The following is a 13,750-nucleotide window of genomic DNA, read 5'->3' on the forward strand; positions in this document are numbered from 1 at the left end:
ATTTCGATAGAGGAACACCATTTAAATGATTTAAAAATTCCTTACCAGTCGAGCATGAGAAATAGAAGTATTGTCTCCTGCATTGTTATAAACCTGTGAACTGACGGGGCAGCTATGTGTATGGACCATGTCAAGGTGCTTGATGCTTCCTACCGTGAAAACATCAAGTCTGTTAACGGGCGCCTGTCCGATGGAAGGTGGTCTCAATGTGTGTGCAAAGCCTGGTAAAACGCCACTCCGAACCAAAGCTTTCTCCCAGTGGCGAGTTAAGCCCTGAGAATACCACTATTGCCATCCAGTGGCATAATGAGTCACGGGTGGAATAAGCTGTCTACTCTCTAGTTCCGAGGCGCAAAGTGTTAGTAGCGTGAATGAGCACAACAAACCTTGTGCACAAAACTAAATTTTTTCAGTCTTCTTGCTGTTCTCCAGGAATCCCATTTTATTGATGCTCACTCACCGACCCTTTGAGGGTTCCTTGCTTTCTGTCGTAACTAAGTCGACCCTTTGATGGCTTCCGGTGGCGTTTGCACGTTGTTCCGTATGGACGTTGTTAGTATGTGGATCGCCCTTTGTACCACATTGGCAACAGTTGCAGTCCAGGTCCACTTGGACTCTGCAGGCACGGTTTGCAGACTCTCTCCCCCTCCTTACAGGCCACCTACACCCGGTGCCCTAAATGCCCTGCTTCAGCAACTGTTCCCCCACCCCCACCTTCCTTCCTCCCTAGGGATTTTATAGCCAGTCACCCTTTGTGGGGCAGTGCTTCTTCTAGTCGGGGGCTTCTCCTTGACCAATTTCTTGTCGACCAAGAACTGTGCCTTCTTAATGATGGTTCCCCCACTCAGTTTAGTGCCGCATATGGCACTGTACTTTCCATCATGCTGAGTGGCCTCTGTACAGGGTGAGTCACTAACTATTACCACCAAGAATAACTCCGAAAGTATGATAGGAGCTGAAAAGTTTGTGGGACAAATGCTGCATGGGACAACGGGAGCCATAATAGGAAGTTGGTGTTTTGTTGCTAGGTGGGGTCGCCTCAGAGATATGAAGGTCAGCTTTGTTTTTGTAAATGGAATGCTACAGTTTGGTACTTATTTTCTGATAGTGGCTATGGAGACGAATCCAGTGATGCGTAATAGTAAGATCTTTGAAAGTCAACGAAGATCCCAAAGGTTGCATGAACGTCCATTTACAGAAGGTGTTTGGAGATTGAGTGGTATTCCTTACATCGGCACGTATCAAAGCACATGCTCTGACAATTCTCTCTCGCATCTTCAGGTGTAGTTGGAACGTCTTAATAAACAATGTCTTTTACGAATCCCCACAAGAAAAAATCCAGAGGCGTGAAGTCTAGCGAACGAGCCTGCCACGGCACGTCTCCGCGTCCAGTACAACGATTTGGGAATTGTCTCTGCAACTCATTTCTAGCCATCAGCGAAAAATGTGCTGGACTCCCATCTTGTTGATACCACAATCTGTTCTTAAAGACATTTCTTCCAATAACAGACCTAATGTTTCTTGCAGGAATGTGGTGTACTTCCTACCAAGATGATTTCCATTGATGAAATAGGGCCTATAATTGTCCTCCAGAATCCCACACCATACATTCACCGACCAGTGTTTTTGGTGTGCAACTTGCCGCAGCCAGCATGGATTTTCAGTTGCCCAATAATGCATGTTATGCAAATGAACGTTTCTGTGGTTCGTGAATGTAACCTCGTCATTAAATAAAACCAAATTAATAAACGTGTCATCCCTCTGAATCTGAAGTTGAGCCCATCGGCAGTCAATGCGACGCATACAAACCGTATCCGTTAATTCTTGGTGGAGGCTGATATGGTAAGGATGATATTTACAGCGATGCAGAACACGAACAACACTGGCTCATGCCAGATTCCCTTGCGATTTGACGCGAACTATCACAATGATCTCGAATCACAGTGGCAAGAGAACCAATTTATTTCCTTGTTAGTAACTTCCCTCCGCCGGATATGTTTCCGATGCGTTAAAGATCAATCGTTCTCGATTTATCATACACATATTTAAATGTACGGTGTGTAGGGTGAGTAAGTTGAGAATATCTTTCAGTGTATAAGTCTCTAGCTCTCACTGAATTTCGTTGGCATTCTCCGTAAATGAGAAGCATATCGACTTGTTCTTCGAAGGAATACATCATTCACATTCGCTTCAATGGACGATATTAGTCTTACCATTCCTATTAGTGTTGTATTGCGAAACCGTCGAATGGTGTTTACAAGTCAATGGCACATTAGATGGATACGCAATATTCGGCGAAAATTTATTATTTTCACGACATACGAGAGAGAATGTCAGAGCATGTGCTTCGATAAGTGCCGATGTGATAAGGAATACCACTCAATCCATGACAAGAAGATTGCGGTACTGCATTGATACCAATGGCCATCACTTCGAACACCTTTTGTAAATGGACGTTCATGCTACCTTTGTGACCTTCGTTGACCTTCAAAGACCTTACTGTTACATATCATTGGATTCGTCTCGATAGCCGCTATCCGAAAATAAGTGCCAAACTACAGCAACCCTTCAAAAAAAAAAAATAAAAAAATAAAAAAAAATAATTGACCTTCATACCTCCGAGGCGCCCCAACCTAGCAACAAAAATCGAACGTCGTATTATGGTCCCAAATGTCCCATGCAACGTTTGTCCCACAAACTTTTCAACTCCTATCATACATTCGGAGTTATTCTATGTGGCAACAGTTCGCGACTCACCATGTATACCTCCCAGATCGCGTTTCCACCAAAGCCCGTTACTAATTAAAATAGGACAAGTAGGTGTGTCGGGAACACTGTCTCCTCCCTAGGTTCTTCCGTCCCTTCATCACGGGTGTGGCTTACACTCCCCCCCTCCATGGTTGTCAGTGGCACCCTTCTATTCCAGGCGTTGCCCTCCCAGGTGGCGTTTGTATGGATCCATCAGTTCTCGAGAAACACCTCGTGACCCATTGTTCGATGGCATCGGCGTCATCCTGCTATCCAACCGCCTTCCTTATTCAGAAATAGTAGGAAGAAGCTTCCCACTTACGTTCCACCCCTTGTCAGGTGGAATCCTACAATGAACCTTTTACTGAATGTGGACTTCCTCTGGCCCTTTCTTCTTCCCACGGTTCAACCCCTGGCCTTAATTCCATCCATAACCAATTTCTTCAAAACCTCAATCCTCTATGACGACCCCCTGTGGGTCCAGGGGTTAGAATAGGCCCGAGGTATTCCTGCCTGTCGTAAGAGACGACTAAAAGGGGTCTCTCACGTTTCGTCCTTTCTGTGATGGTCCCCTGTAGGGTTTGGCCTCCATTTTTCAAAACTTTCTCGAAGAGCGAGGCAATTGGGGAAGGCGGCCTACATGGTGCATCATGCCCATCGTGCATGGAGATCTTAAGCCCAATTTCTCGTCGTCGCATTTCAGAACCGCCAATTCTCCATCCCTTGGGCGAAGACACCTTCCTGGGTGCGTTTTCCACCATGCACTATGCAGTGTCACTATCTGCATTGACGATAACCATGGGCTTCTTTGCACCTGATATCCAACATGGTAGCCAGTTCATTGTGGTGGGGCCGCTATGTACTCTGTTGCTTGTAGCCCCCTGACCACACAGGGATTGCTCTGCTGATGCCTGCGCCGTTAACTCCCCACTTATGCCAAGGAGTAGATGCCCATCCTCCTGGGGCATTGGAACTCCCGGCAATGGCCATCTTGCCAGGTGGCCTTTGCTGCGGCTGGGTGACGCCCGTTGGGAGGGACCCTGGTAAGAGTGGGTGGCATTGGAGCAGATGACATGCGATGCAGAGTAGTCAATCATCTCTTGCTGGTAGTGAACCACCAGCAGTCTCTCAAGCGTTCACAAGCTCAATTCAACGCACAGAAGTACGACCCTAAATCGTTCCCCTCAATGGCCACACCATGGGAGGAATGTTAGGCTAAGGATGGGAGCGGATCTTATTCACACCAGTACCTCGTATGTTCGAGAGCTGATGGGAAATCTTTCATGATGGTGAAGCCTCAGTATTTTGTGGAGCATTTAGAGGACAAATTTGGGGTGCTGGAAGGATTGTCCAAAATGACATCTGGGTCAGTCTTGATCAAAATGGCATCTTCTGCCCAGTCACGGACGTTACTTTCCTTTGACAAGCTGCTGGATGTTTCTGTAACCATCACGCCCCATAAGATGCGTCCAGGGTATCATTTCACAGGGTCCTTCTTTTGCAGTCTGACGATAGGCTGCACGCCAATTTAGAGCAGCGATGTGTACATTTCGTCCGGCGAGTCCACCGGGGTCCGAGGGATAATCTGGTTGACACCTGTGCATTGATCTTGGCCTTTGAGGGTGATACATTGCCCGAGAAGGTCAAGGTGATTGTCTACTGCTGTGATGTAAAACTCTATATCCCTCCCCCGATGGGGTGCTTTAAGTGCTGGAAGTTCCGCCATATGTCTTCCCGCTGTACTTCCAGCGTCCCATTTCAAGATTGCAGATGCTCATCACATCCCAATACTCCATGTGCCGCACCTCCCATTTGTGTCAGCTGTGGAGAGCACCATTCGCCTCGATCGCCAGACTCAAGGATTCTCCAGAAAGGAAGGAAAATCATGGAGTACAAGACTGTGGACCGACAGTGAGGCTAAGAGAACATTTGAATGCCTGCATCCCGTATGTATGACATCGTCTTATGCCGTCACTACAATTCTGGCACCATCAGCTCCGCAAACACCCTTCACCTCTCTACACCTGCCTCCTTGATGGTGGGGACATTTCCCTCCCTGTCGTTGTTCCCGCACTACGTACTCCGGGAGCAACAGTCCCCCCCCCCCCCCCCCCCCAAACCATCGGGGACGCCCGTCCCCACTTCTAAGCCAGAGAAGCGTAAGTCGTCTTCAGCATCTCTAGCTAGGAAGGGGTCCCTTGGGTCAGTCCCTTCCCAGGTTTCTGCCAGTGGTTGAAGAGCTCAAAAGCAGCTGGTTGTAGGGCATCACGCTTATCCTCAGTCCTGGAGACTGACCTCTCAACCAGGGAAACCCAAGGAGCAGCTAGAGAAATCCAAAAAGAAGACCCCTAAGAACAAGGAAATTGCGGTGGCACCCACACCACCACTACCTGCAAGCTCTGCATCTGAGAATGGGGTGGAGATTCTGGCATCCGCTGAGTACCTAGATCTCGCCAGACCCTCAGCCACAATGGATATAGATTGCTCAGGCAATAAGTCGGTGGCAGCAGGTGACTCTGAGGCGTAAACTGCCTCATTGAATGTTCCATGACTTCCCAGTCTCACGATGTCATCCTCCAGCGGAATTGCGGCGGTTTTTTCTTCCACGTGGCTGAGCTACGGCAACTGTTAAGCTTAAACACCTGCTGTATGCATTGCCTTCCAGGAAACCTGGTTCTCGTCAATGCGGATCCCTGCCCTCCGCGGCTATAAGGGATATTACAGGAACCGTAGCGACTATAATCGAGTGTCAGTTGGAGTCTGCATTTATGTCCTAAACTCAGTCTGTAGTGAATGTGCACCCCTTCAAACCCCTCCTGAATCTGCGGCTGTCAGAATACGGACGACATAGGAAATCACCGTCTGCAGTGTATATCTTCTGATGCAATGCCCCTGAATGTATTAGCTGCACTGATTGATCAACTCCCTAAACCTTTCCTACTTTTAGGAGATTTTAACGCCAATAACCCTTAGTGGGGTGGCACTGTGCTTACTGGTCGAGCAGAGATGTCGATACTTTACTGTCTCAGTGCGACCTCTGCATCTTAAATACTGGGGCCGCCACGCATTTCAGTGTGGCTCATGTTAGTTACTCTGTCATTGATTTATCAATTTGCAGCCCAGGACTTCTCCCGTCTATCCACTGGAGAGCACATGACGACCTGTGTGGTAGTGACCACTTCCCAATCTCCCTGTCACTGCCCCAGAGTCAGGCCCACGGACGTCTACCCAGATGGGCTTTAAACAAGGCGGACTGGGGAACTTTCTCCTCTGCTGTCACCGTCGAATCTCCCTCACACGGTAACATCGATGTGATGGTTGAGCAGGTGACAATTGTTTCTGTGGCAGAAAACACGATCCCTCGCCCTTTAGGGTGCCCAAGGTGTAAGGCAGTCAATTGGTGGTCGTCGGAAGTCGCTGAAACAATTAAGGAGCGTCGGCGAGCTCTAAAACGGCATAAGCGGCGCCCTTCCCTGGAGCATCTAATAGCCTTTAAACGGCTTCGTGCCCGCGTTCGCCGACTTATCAAACGACGGAAGCAGGAGTGTTGGGAGAGATAAGTCTCGACCATTGGGTTCCATACGTCACCTTCCCAAGTCTGGGAAAAGATCAAACGTCTTTTCGGGTATCAGACCCCAACAGGTATTGCTGGTGTTACCATAAATGGCGTGTTATCTACCGACGCAAACGCGATTGCCGAGCACTTTGTTCGAGCCTCTGCGTCTGAGAATCCCCCCCCCCCCCCGCCCCCGTCCTTCGCGCTATCAAACGGCTACTGGGAGGGAACGTCCTCTCATTCACTACACGCCACAGTGAATCCTGTAACGCCCCATGTACAGAGTGGGACTCAGTGCGCTTGCACATTGCCCTGACACAGCTCCTGGCCCTGATCGGATCCACAGCAAGATGATTAAACATCTGTTATCTGACAACAAGCGACGTCTCCTCGTCATCTTCAACCGGGTCTGGTGCGATGACGTCTTTCCATCGCAATGGCGGGAGAGCAATCATCGCTTGATATAGATAGCTATCGGCCCATCAGCCTCATAAACGTTCTTTGTAAGTTGCCGGAACGTTTGGTATGCCGGCGGTTGGGTTGGATACTGGAGTCACGTGGCCTACTGGCTCCATGTCAGGGTGGCTTCCGCCAGGGTCGCTCTACCACTGATAATTTTGTGTCCCTCGAGTCTGCCAACCAAACAGCCTTTTCCAGACTGCAACACCTGTCTTTTTACTTACGTAAAGCATACGATACGACCTGGCGACATCACATTGTATGAGTGGGTTCTCCGGGGCCCACTCCCGATTTTCATCCAAAACTTCCTGTCGCTCCGTACTTTCACTGTCCAAGTCAGTGCCTCCCATAGTTCCATCCATATCCAGGAGAATGGAGTCCCGCAGAACTATGTATTGAGCCTCTGATTTTAGTGGCCATTAACGGTCTAGCAGCAGCTGTTGGGCCCTCCGTCTCACCTTCTCTGTATGCAGACGACTTCCGTATTTCGTTCTGCTGCTCCAGTACTGGTGTTGCTGAGTGTCATCTACAGCGAGCTATCCACAAGGCGCAGTCATGGGCTCTAGCCTACGGCTTCCAGTTTTCAGCTGCAAAGTTGTGTGTGTCATGCATTTCTGTCGGCGTCGTTCCGTTCATCCGGATCCCGCACTTTACCTTAATGATGATCCACTCACTGTAGTGGAGACATATCAATTCCTAGGACTGGTTTTCGACGCTCAATTGACTTGGCTCCCTCATCTTCGTCAGTTTAAGCAGAAGTGGTAGCAGCACCTCAATGCCCTCCGTTGCCTGAGCAACACCAATAATTGGGGTGCAGATCGCATTGCGCTGCTGCGGCTCTACAGAGCCCTTGTTCAATCCTGAACTGACTATGGGAGTGTGGTTTTTGGTTCGGCAGCTCCCTCAGCGTTGCATTTACTCGACCCTGTGCACCAATGCGGGGTTCGACTAGCGACAGTAGCTTTTAGGACGAGTCCGGTGACCAGCGTACTGGTGGAGGCTCGGGTCCCTCTATTGCTGATCAGACGTGCACAACTGCTCGCCAGTTACGCAGCTACGTAGTTCTCTTGAGCATCCGAATTACCGTCTCCTTTTACCGCCCGCGGCAGTCATCTCCCGCATTGGCGGCACACGTCGGGGGCAACGATTACGATTCACGTGCGGTCCCTTCTCTCCGGACTGGAGTCTTTCCCTTTACCACCTCTACTTGCGGTCCGTTCACGTACGCCTCCATGGTGTACGCCTCGGCCTTAGCTTCGTGTGGACCTTGCACGTGGCCCTAAGGACTCCGTTAACCCTGCTCCTTTCCGCTGTTACTTCCTATCGATTCTTGACGTGTTCCGGGCTCTGAAGTGGTTTACACCGACGGCCCGATGGCTGCTGGTCGTGTTGGCTTTGCCTACGTTCATGGCGGCCAAATTGAACAGCCCTCCTTACTCGATGGCTGCAGTGTATTCATGCATAGCTGGTGGCCATTTCTCGTGCACTTCAGTGACTCCGTTCATGCCATGTATGTACTGACTCCTTGAGCAGCCTGAAAACTATCGACCAGTGCTACCCTCGTCATCCTTTGGTAGCGTCCATCCGAGAGTCCATCTATGTTCTGGAACTGTCCAGTCATTCAGTGGTGTTCGTCTGGATCCCTGGTCACGCCGGAATCCCAGGAAATGAACTTGCTGACAGGCTTGCCAAACAAGCTACATGGAAACCACTTCTGAAGATCGGCATCCCCGCAACTGACCTGCGTTCGTTATTAACCCGCAAGGTTTATCAAGCTTTGGGAGACGGAATGGCAAAATCTCAGTACCCCACGACAAACTGCGAGCCATTAAGGGGACCACGACTTGGAGAGGTCCGTGATGAGGGCCTCTCGCAGGGACTCTGTGCTTCTCTGCCGGCTCCGCATTGGCCGCAACTGACCTGCGTTCGTTATTAACCCGCAAGGTTTATCAAGCTTTGGGAGACGGAATGGCAAAATCTCAGTACCCCACGACAAGCTGCGAGCCATTAAGGGGACCACGACTTGGAGAGGTCCGTGATGAGGGCCTCTCGCAGGGACTCTGTGCTTCTCTGCCGGCTCCGCATTGGCCGCAACTGACCTGCGTTCGTTATTAACCCGCAAGGTTTATCAAGCTTTGGGAGACGGAATGGCAAAATCTCAGTACCCCACGACAAGCTGCGAGCCATTAAGGGGACCACGACTTGGAGAGGTCCGTGATGAGGGCCTCTCGCAGGGACTCTGTGCTTCTCTGCCGGCTCCGCATTGGCCATGCCTGGCCGACCCACGGTTTCCTGCTGCGCCGTGAAGACCCACCTCAAGTGTCGGTGCGGTGCCCGGTTGGCAGTGGCCCATATTCTTCTGCTCTCTGTTTGGCTGCCCTGCGACTTCATATTTGGTTCCCGGACTCGTTATCATTGATTTTAGCAGACAAAGCCGCATAGGCTGATTTGGTTTTACGTTTCATCCCTGAGGGTCGGTTTTACCATTCAGTCTGAGTTTTAGCGCATGTCCTTTGTTCCTCTGTATCCTCCACTGTAGTGCTTTGAGGGTGGAGGTCTTAATGTGTTGCAGGGTGGCTGGCTTTTCCTTTTTATTTTCGTGGTCTGCTAGCCACTGTAATCTGCTTCCTTGTTTTACTCTCTTCGGTTCCTTGCATATATCTGTAGTTTTCTTGTCCTCTTTTGTTCCTTTTAGTGTTCGTTGCCTTTCCTTCGTTCTAATGGTCTTTCTTTCCGTTTTGTGTTATATGTCTCATCTGTTTTATTCTCACACTGGTGGCATTGCTTTATTACGAACAAGGGACCGATGACCACGTAGTTTGGTCCCTCACCCCTCTTTTAAACCAGCCAACCTCTATGACAGTATCTCCTCCAGGTCTTTAACCGTATTCGGCTCAAAGGCATTCCTCCCCGCTACCTCGCCCCTCGTCCCTCAGTGGGTGGAGAGTATTGTGGCCCCTGTTCTTAAGCCTGGCAAGGATCTGTCGCCCCCTTGTTAGTGGCCCATCAATCTGACTATTGTTCCCTGTAAGTTACTTGAATGGATTATGGCTTGTCGTCTGAGCTGGATCCTCGAATCTTTGGACCTTTTATCGCCTTACCAGTGCGGCGTTTGGGAGGGACAGTCTCCAGTCAGTCATCTGCTTCAATTGGAAACTGCAGTTTGTCAGGCCTTCTCCCAGCGCCATCATGTTGTGACACTTTTCTTTGATCTTTGTAAGGCGTACGACACAGCTCGGTGTCAATGCATTCTACGAGGGCAGTTAAATAAGTAATGCAACACTTTTTTTTCTGAAACAGGGGTTGTTTTATTCACCATTGAAATACACCAGGTTATTCCCCAATCTTTTAGCTACAAAACACTATTTTTCAACGTAATCTCCATTCAATGCTACGGCCTTACGCCACCTTGAAATGAGGGCCTGTATGCCTGCACGGTACCATTCCACTGGTCGATGTCGGAGCCAACGTCGTACTGCATCAATAACTACATCATCCGCGTAGTGCGTCCCACGGATTGCGTCCTTCGTTGGGCCAAACATATGGAAATCTGACGGTGCGAGATCGGGGCTGTAGGGTGCATGAGGAAGAACAGTCCACTGAAGTTTTGTGAGCTTCTCTCAGGTGCGAAGACTTGTGTGAGGTCTTGCGTTGTCATGAAGAAGGAGAAGTTCGTTCTGATTTTTGTGCCTACGAACACGCTGAAGTCGTTTCTTCAATTTCTGAAGAGTAGCACAATACACTTCAGAGTTGATCGTTTGACCATGGGGAAGGACATCGAACAGAATAACCCCTTCAGCGTCCCAGAAGACTGTAACCATGACTTTACCGGCTGAGGGTATGGCTTTAAACTTTTTCTTGGTAGGGGAGTGGGTGTGGCGTCACTCCATTGATTGCCGTTTTGTTTCAGGTTCGAAGTGATGAACCCATGTTCCATCGCCTGTAACAATCTTTGACAAGAAATTGTCACCCTCAGCCACATGACGAGCAAGCAATTCCGCACAGATGGTTCTCCTTTGCTCTTTATGGTGTTCGGTTAGACAACGAGGGACCCAGCGGGAACAAACCTTCGAATATCCCAACTGGTGAACAATTGTGACAGCACTACCAACAGAGATGTCAAGTTGAGCACTGAGTTGTTTGATGGTGATCCGTCGATCATCTCGAACGAGTGTGTTCGCACGCTCCGCCATTGCAGGAGTCACAGCTGTGCACGGCCGGCCCGCACGCGGGAGATCAGACAGTCTTGCTTGACCTTGCGGCGATGATGACACACGCTTTGCCCAACGACTCACCGTGCTTTTGTCCACTGCCAGATCACCGTAGACATTCTGCAAGCGCCTATGAATATCTGAGATGCCCTGGTTTTCCGCCAAAAGAAACTCGATCACTGCCCGTTGTTTGCAACGCACATCCGTTACAGACGCCATTTTAACAGCTCCGTACAGCGCTGCCACCTGTCGGAAGTCAAACTATACGAGACGAAGCGAGAATGTTTGAAAATATTCCACAAGAAATTTCCGGTTTTTTCAACCAAAATTGGCCGAGAAAAAAAATGTGTTGCATTACTTATTGAACTGCCCTCGTACTTACGCTGCAGGAGTGGGGTCTTTGGGGCCCCCCTCCCTATTTTTATTCGCCAGTTCCTGTCACACCAGTCGTTCAGAGTTCGGCTTCTCACGATTCTCAGCGCTCTGCAGACCCAGGAGAATGTCGTACCACAGGGTTCTGTATAACATGTCCTTCATTTTCTCATCACTCTTAATTGGCTAGTGATCTCGAAAGGACCGTTGGTCACCCATGCTCTGTATATGGATGATTTCTGTATTTGTCTTAGCTCCCGCTCGGTGGCTTCTGCAGAATGACAGCTCCAGGGAGTCATCCAGCACACTTCCACATGGACCCTCTCACATTGTTTTCAGTTTCCTTCCTGTAAGTCGAGGATGGTGCATTTCTGTCCCGTACTACATTCTGTCCTGATCTGCAGCTCTACCTCGACGCCCAACACCTGACTGTGGTCCCCAGTTCTGTTTCTTGGGTCCTCCTCTTGACAACGAGCTTAACTGGTTGGCCCGTATCTGCCTTCTGAAGGTCGGCTCTTTGCATAAACTGTGTGTCCTTCACTTCCTTGCCTACACCTCTTGGGACGTGGATTGTTCGACCCTTCTCTGCCTTTATCGGACATTGGTTCTGTCTCGGCTGGACTATAGTTGTCAAGTTGATGAATCGGCTGGCCATTCCTCTTCCCCTGAGCTTGTCCCCATTGTGTTTCTTCTGTTCAATTCTAAGGGTTTCACGATTTTGTCGTTTGTCATATATACTAATACGATTTTACAGCAGGTTTTCTGTTCTGTAATGTCGAAATAAAACAATTCTTTCAACATCTTTTTCGCGGTTAGTTTCCCAGGAACGGAAATGTGTGTAATCTCCCCCCCTCCTCCCCCACCCCCCACGCCCCGCCCCTCTTAACATAAACAATACAGGTAATGACTCGTGTGGTTTGGGACAGCTCAAAGCTCCAAAGCAACATGACGGGTCGTCATTCGTATTTATGAAGTTCTTACCAAGGAGAGGAACAACAGCATCCAGATGTTGCTACGCCGGGGCCTTATGTTTGATAGTTTAGGGGACGTAGGTAGTCAGCGATCACATAGATTGTAGAAAAATAACTACGGGTAGATCTCGACCTATAGGGAGCTGCAGGTGGGCCGTGACATAGTGAACAGGTAGTTCCCACGAGTGCTCCGTGCAAGTTTCAGATTTTTCTTTGCTTGCAAATTTCACTGGGCGCAGTTTTCATGTGTCCTGTCACTGCAGTCGAGAATGAAATAGGAAGAAAAATGGTATTTTGCACCACGCCCAATCACCCGAACAATATACATTTGTACTTGCGGCAGCCTCCTCCCTGCAACTTGGGCACGACAACGCATAGTTCCAGCTATGTAGTCTAAAGTGCCTTACTCTACTGCAGTAAGGATTCTTTTCATACAATCTGATTTGTTTTACTTTTTTGTTTTCAGGAAAAACTGTCCACTGGCGAGAAGAAATAAAGTTCTTCTCACTCGTCCGAAATGACCGAGATAAAAAACAAAGACAGAATTTTGGAAGCGATTGACCAACTCCGTCGTCGTAAAGCGAGACCTGATATTGACAGAATCTGTAATTTTGTGTTCAGAAGATTTGGAGTGGACTGTAAAGACACACTAGCCGATTTGCAGCGGCTAGTAGAGGCTGAAGTTGTCATAAAAGTAGAATACAAAGGAAACACGAGTTACAGAAATGCAGCAAAATGGTCAAAGTATGCAATGTACAAACACAGAGAACTGCGTAACAGCACGGGATCGACGGAAATCCACAACATTCTGAGTCGAGCATTCGCGTCCTTGCTGGTGGAGGACCCAGATTACCTGGACATCGGTGTGCCCAGGACAGAACTGGAAAGGTTTATGCTACAAGACGATCCTCTGACGGATTTGACGGAAATAGAACTGATTCTGACGAAGGAAACCAGCTCGGGATTTCTGGTCAAGCTGAAGAACGGGAATTACTCCCTAGCGGATCATCCCGTGCCACCGAGTACTAGCCCGAAGAGTACTTCCCCCGTGAACAATACCTCCATCACCGTCCAGGCCAAAGGCACACAGCAGAGCATTAGCGTGAATGCTGCCGAGAAGCCGCCAAAATTGAAAACGAGCAGCCCTCATAAGGAGAAGAAACCAAAGATAGAGGCACTGCCGCCTCCTGCGATCACAACCACTACAGTTACTACCTCGTCGCCAGTGGCCACTACGACCACCTCGACGGCAACTGCACCGACGACAGCAAGCATGGCGAAAACACCGACGAAAAGTGCACCGAAAACGCCTCAAAAAGCAGCCGCTGCGAGTGCACAGGCGTCAGGGAGCGGCAAATCGACAGAGCTCGGCGCCATCAATGTCGGCGGCTACAGAGTCGGAGTACGGAGAAAGGTGCGTTCAAGTTAACATT

The 13,750-nt window shown here is 49.3% G+C and overlaps 1 protein-coding gene across 5 annotated transcripts in view; it reads left to right on the forward strand.

The window, feature by feature from the left end:
* Positions 1-13,750, forward strand: part of LOC126247980 (polyhomeotic-proximal chromatin protein) — a 268,986-nt gene that overhangs the window by 201,236 nt on the left and 54,000 nt on the right. For all 5 annotated transcript variants that reach the window (XM_049948549.1, XM_049948548.1, XM_049948552.1 and 2 more), the window contains one exon: positions 12,784-13,731. In XM_049948549.1, the coding sequence (XP_049804506.1) occupies positions 12,835-13,731 (897 nt within the window). In that variant the 5' untranslated portion in view covers positions 12,784-12,834. The remainder of the gene's footprint in view (positions 1-12,783; positions 13,732-13,750) is intronic.

Source organism: Schistocerca nitens, chromosome 3 (genome assembly GCF_023898315.1).
Source record: "Schistocerca nitens isolate TAMUIC-IGC-003100 chromosome 3, iqSchNite1.1, whole genome shotgun sequence".
Classification (NCBI taxonomy): domain Eukaryota; kingdom Metazoa; phylum Arthropoda; class Insecta; order Orthoptera; family Acrididae; genus Schistocerca; species Schistocerca nitens.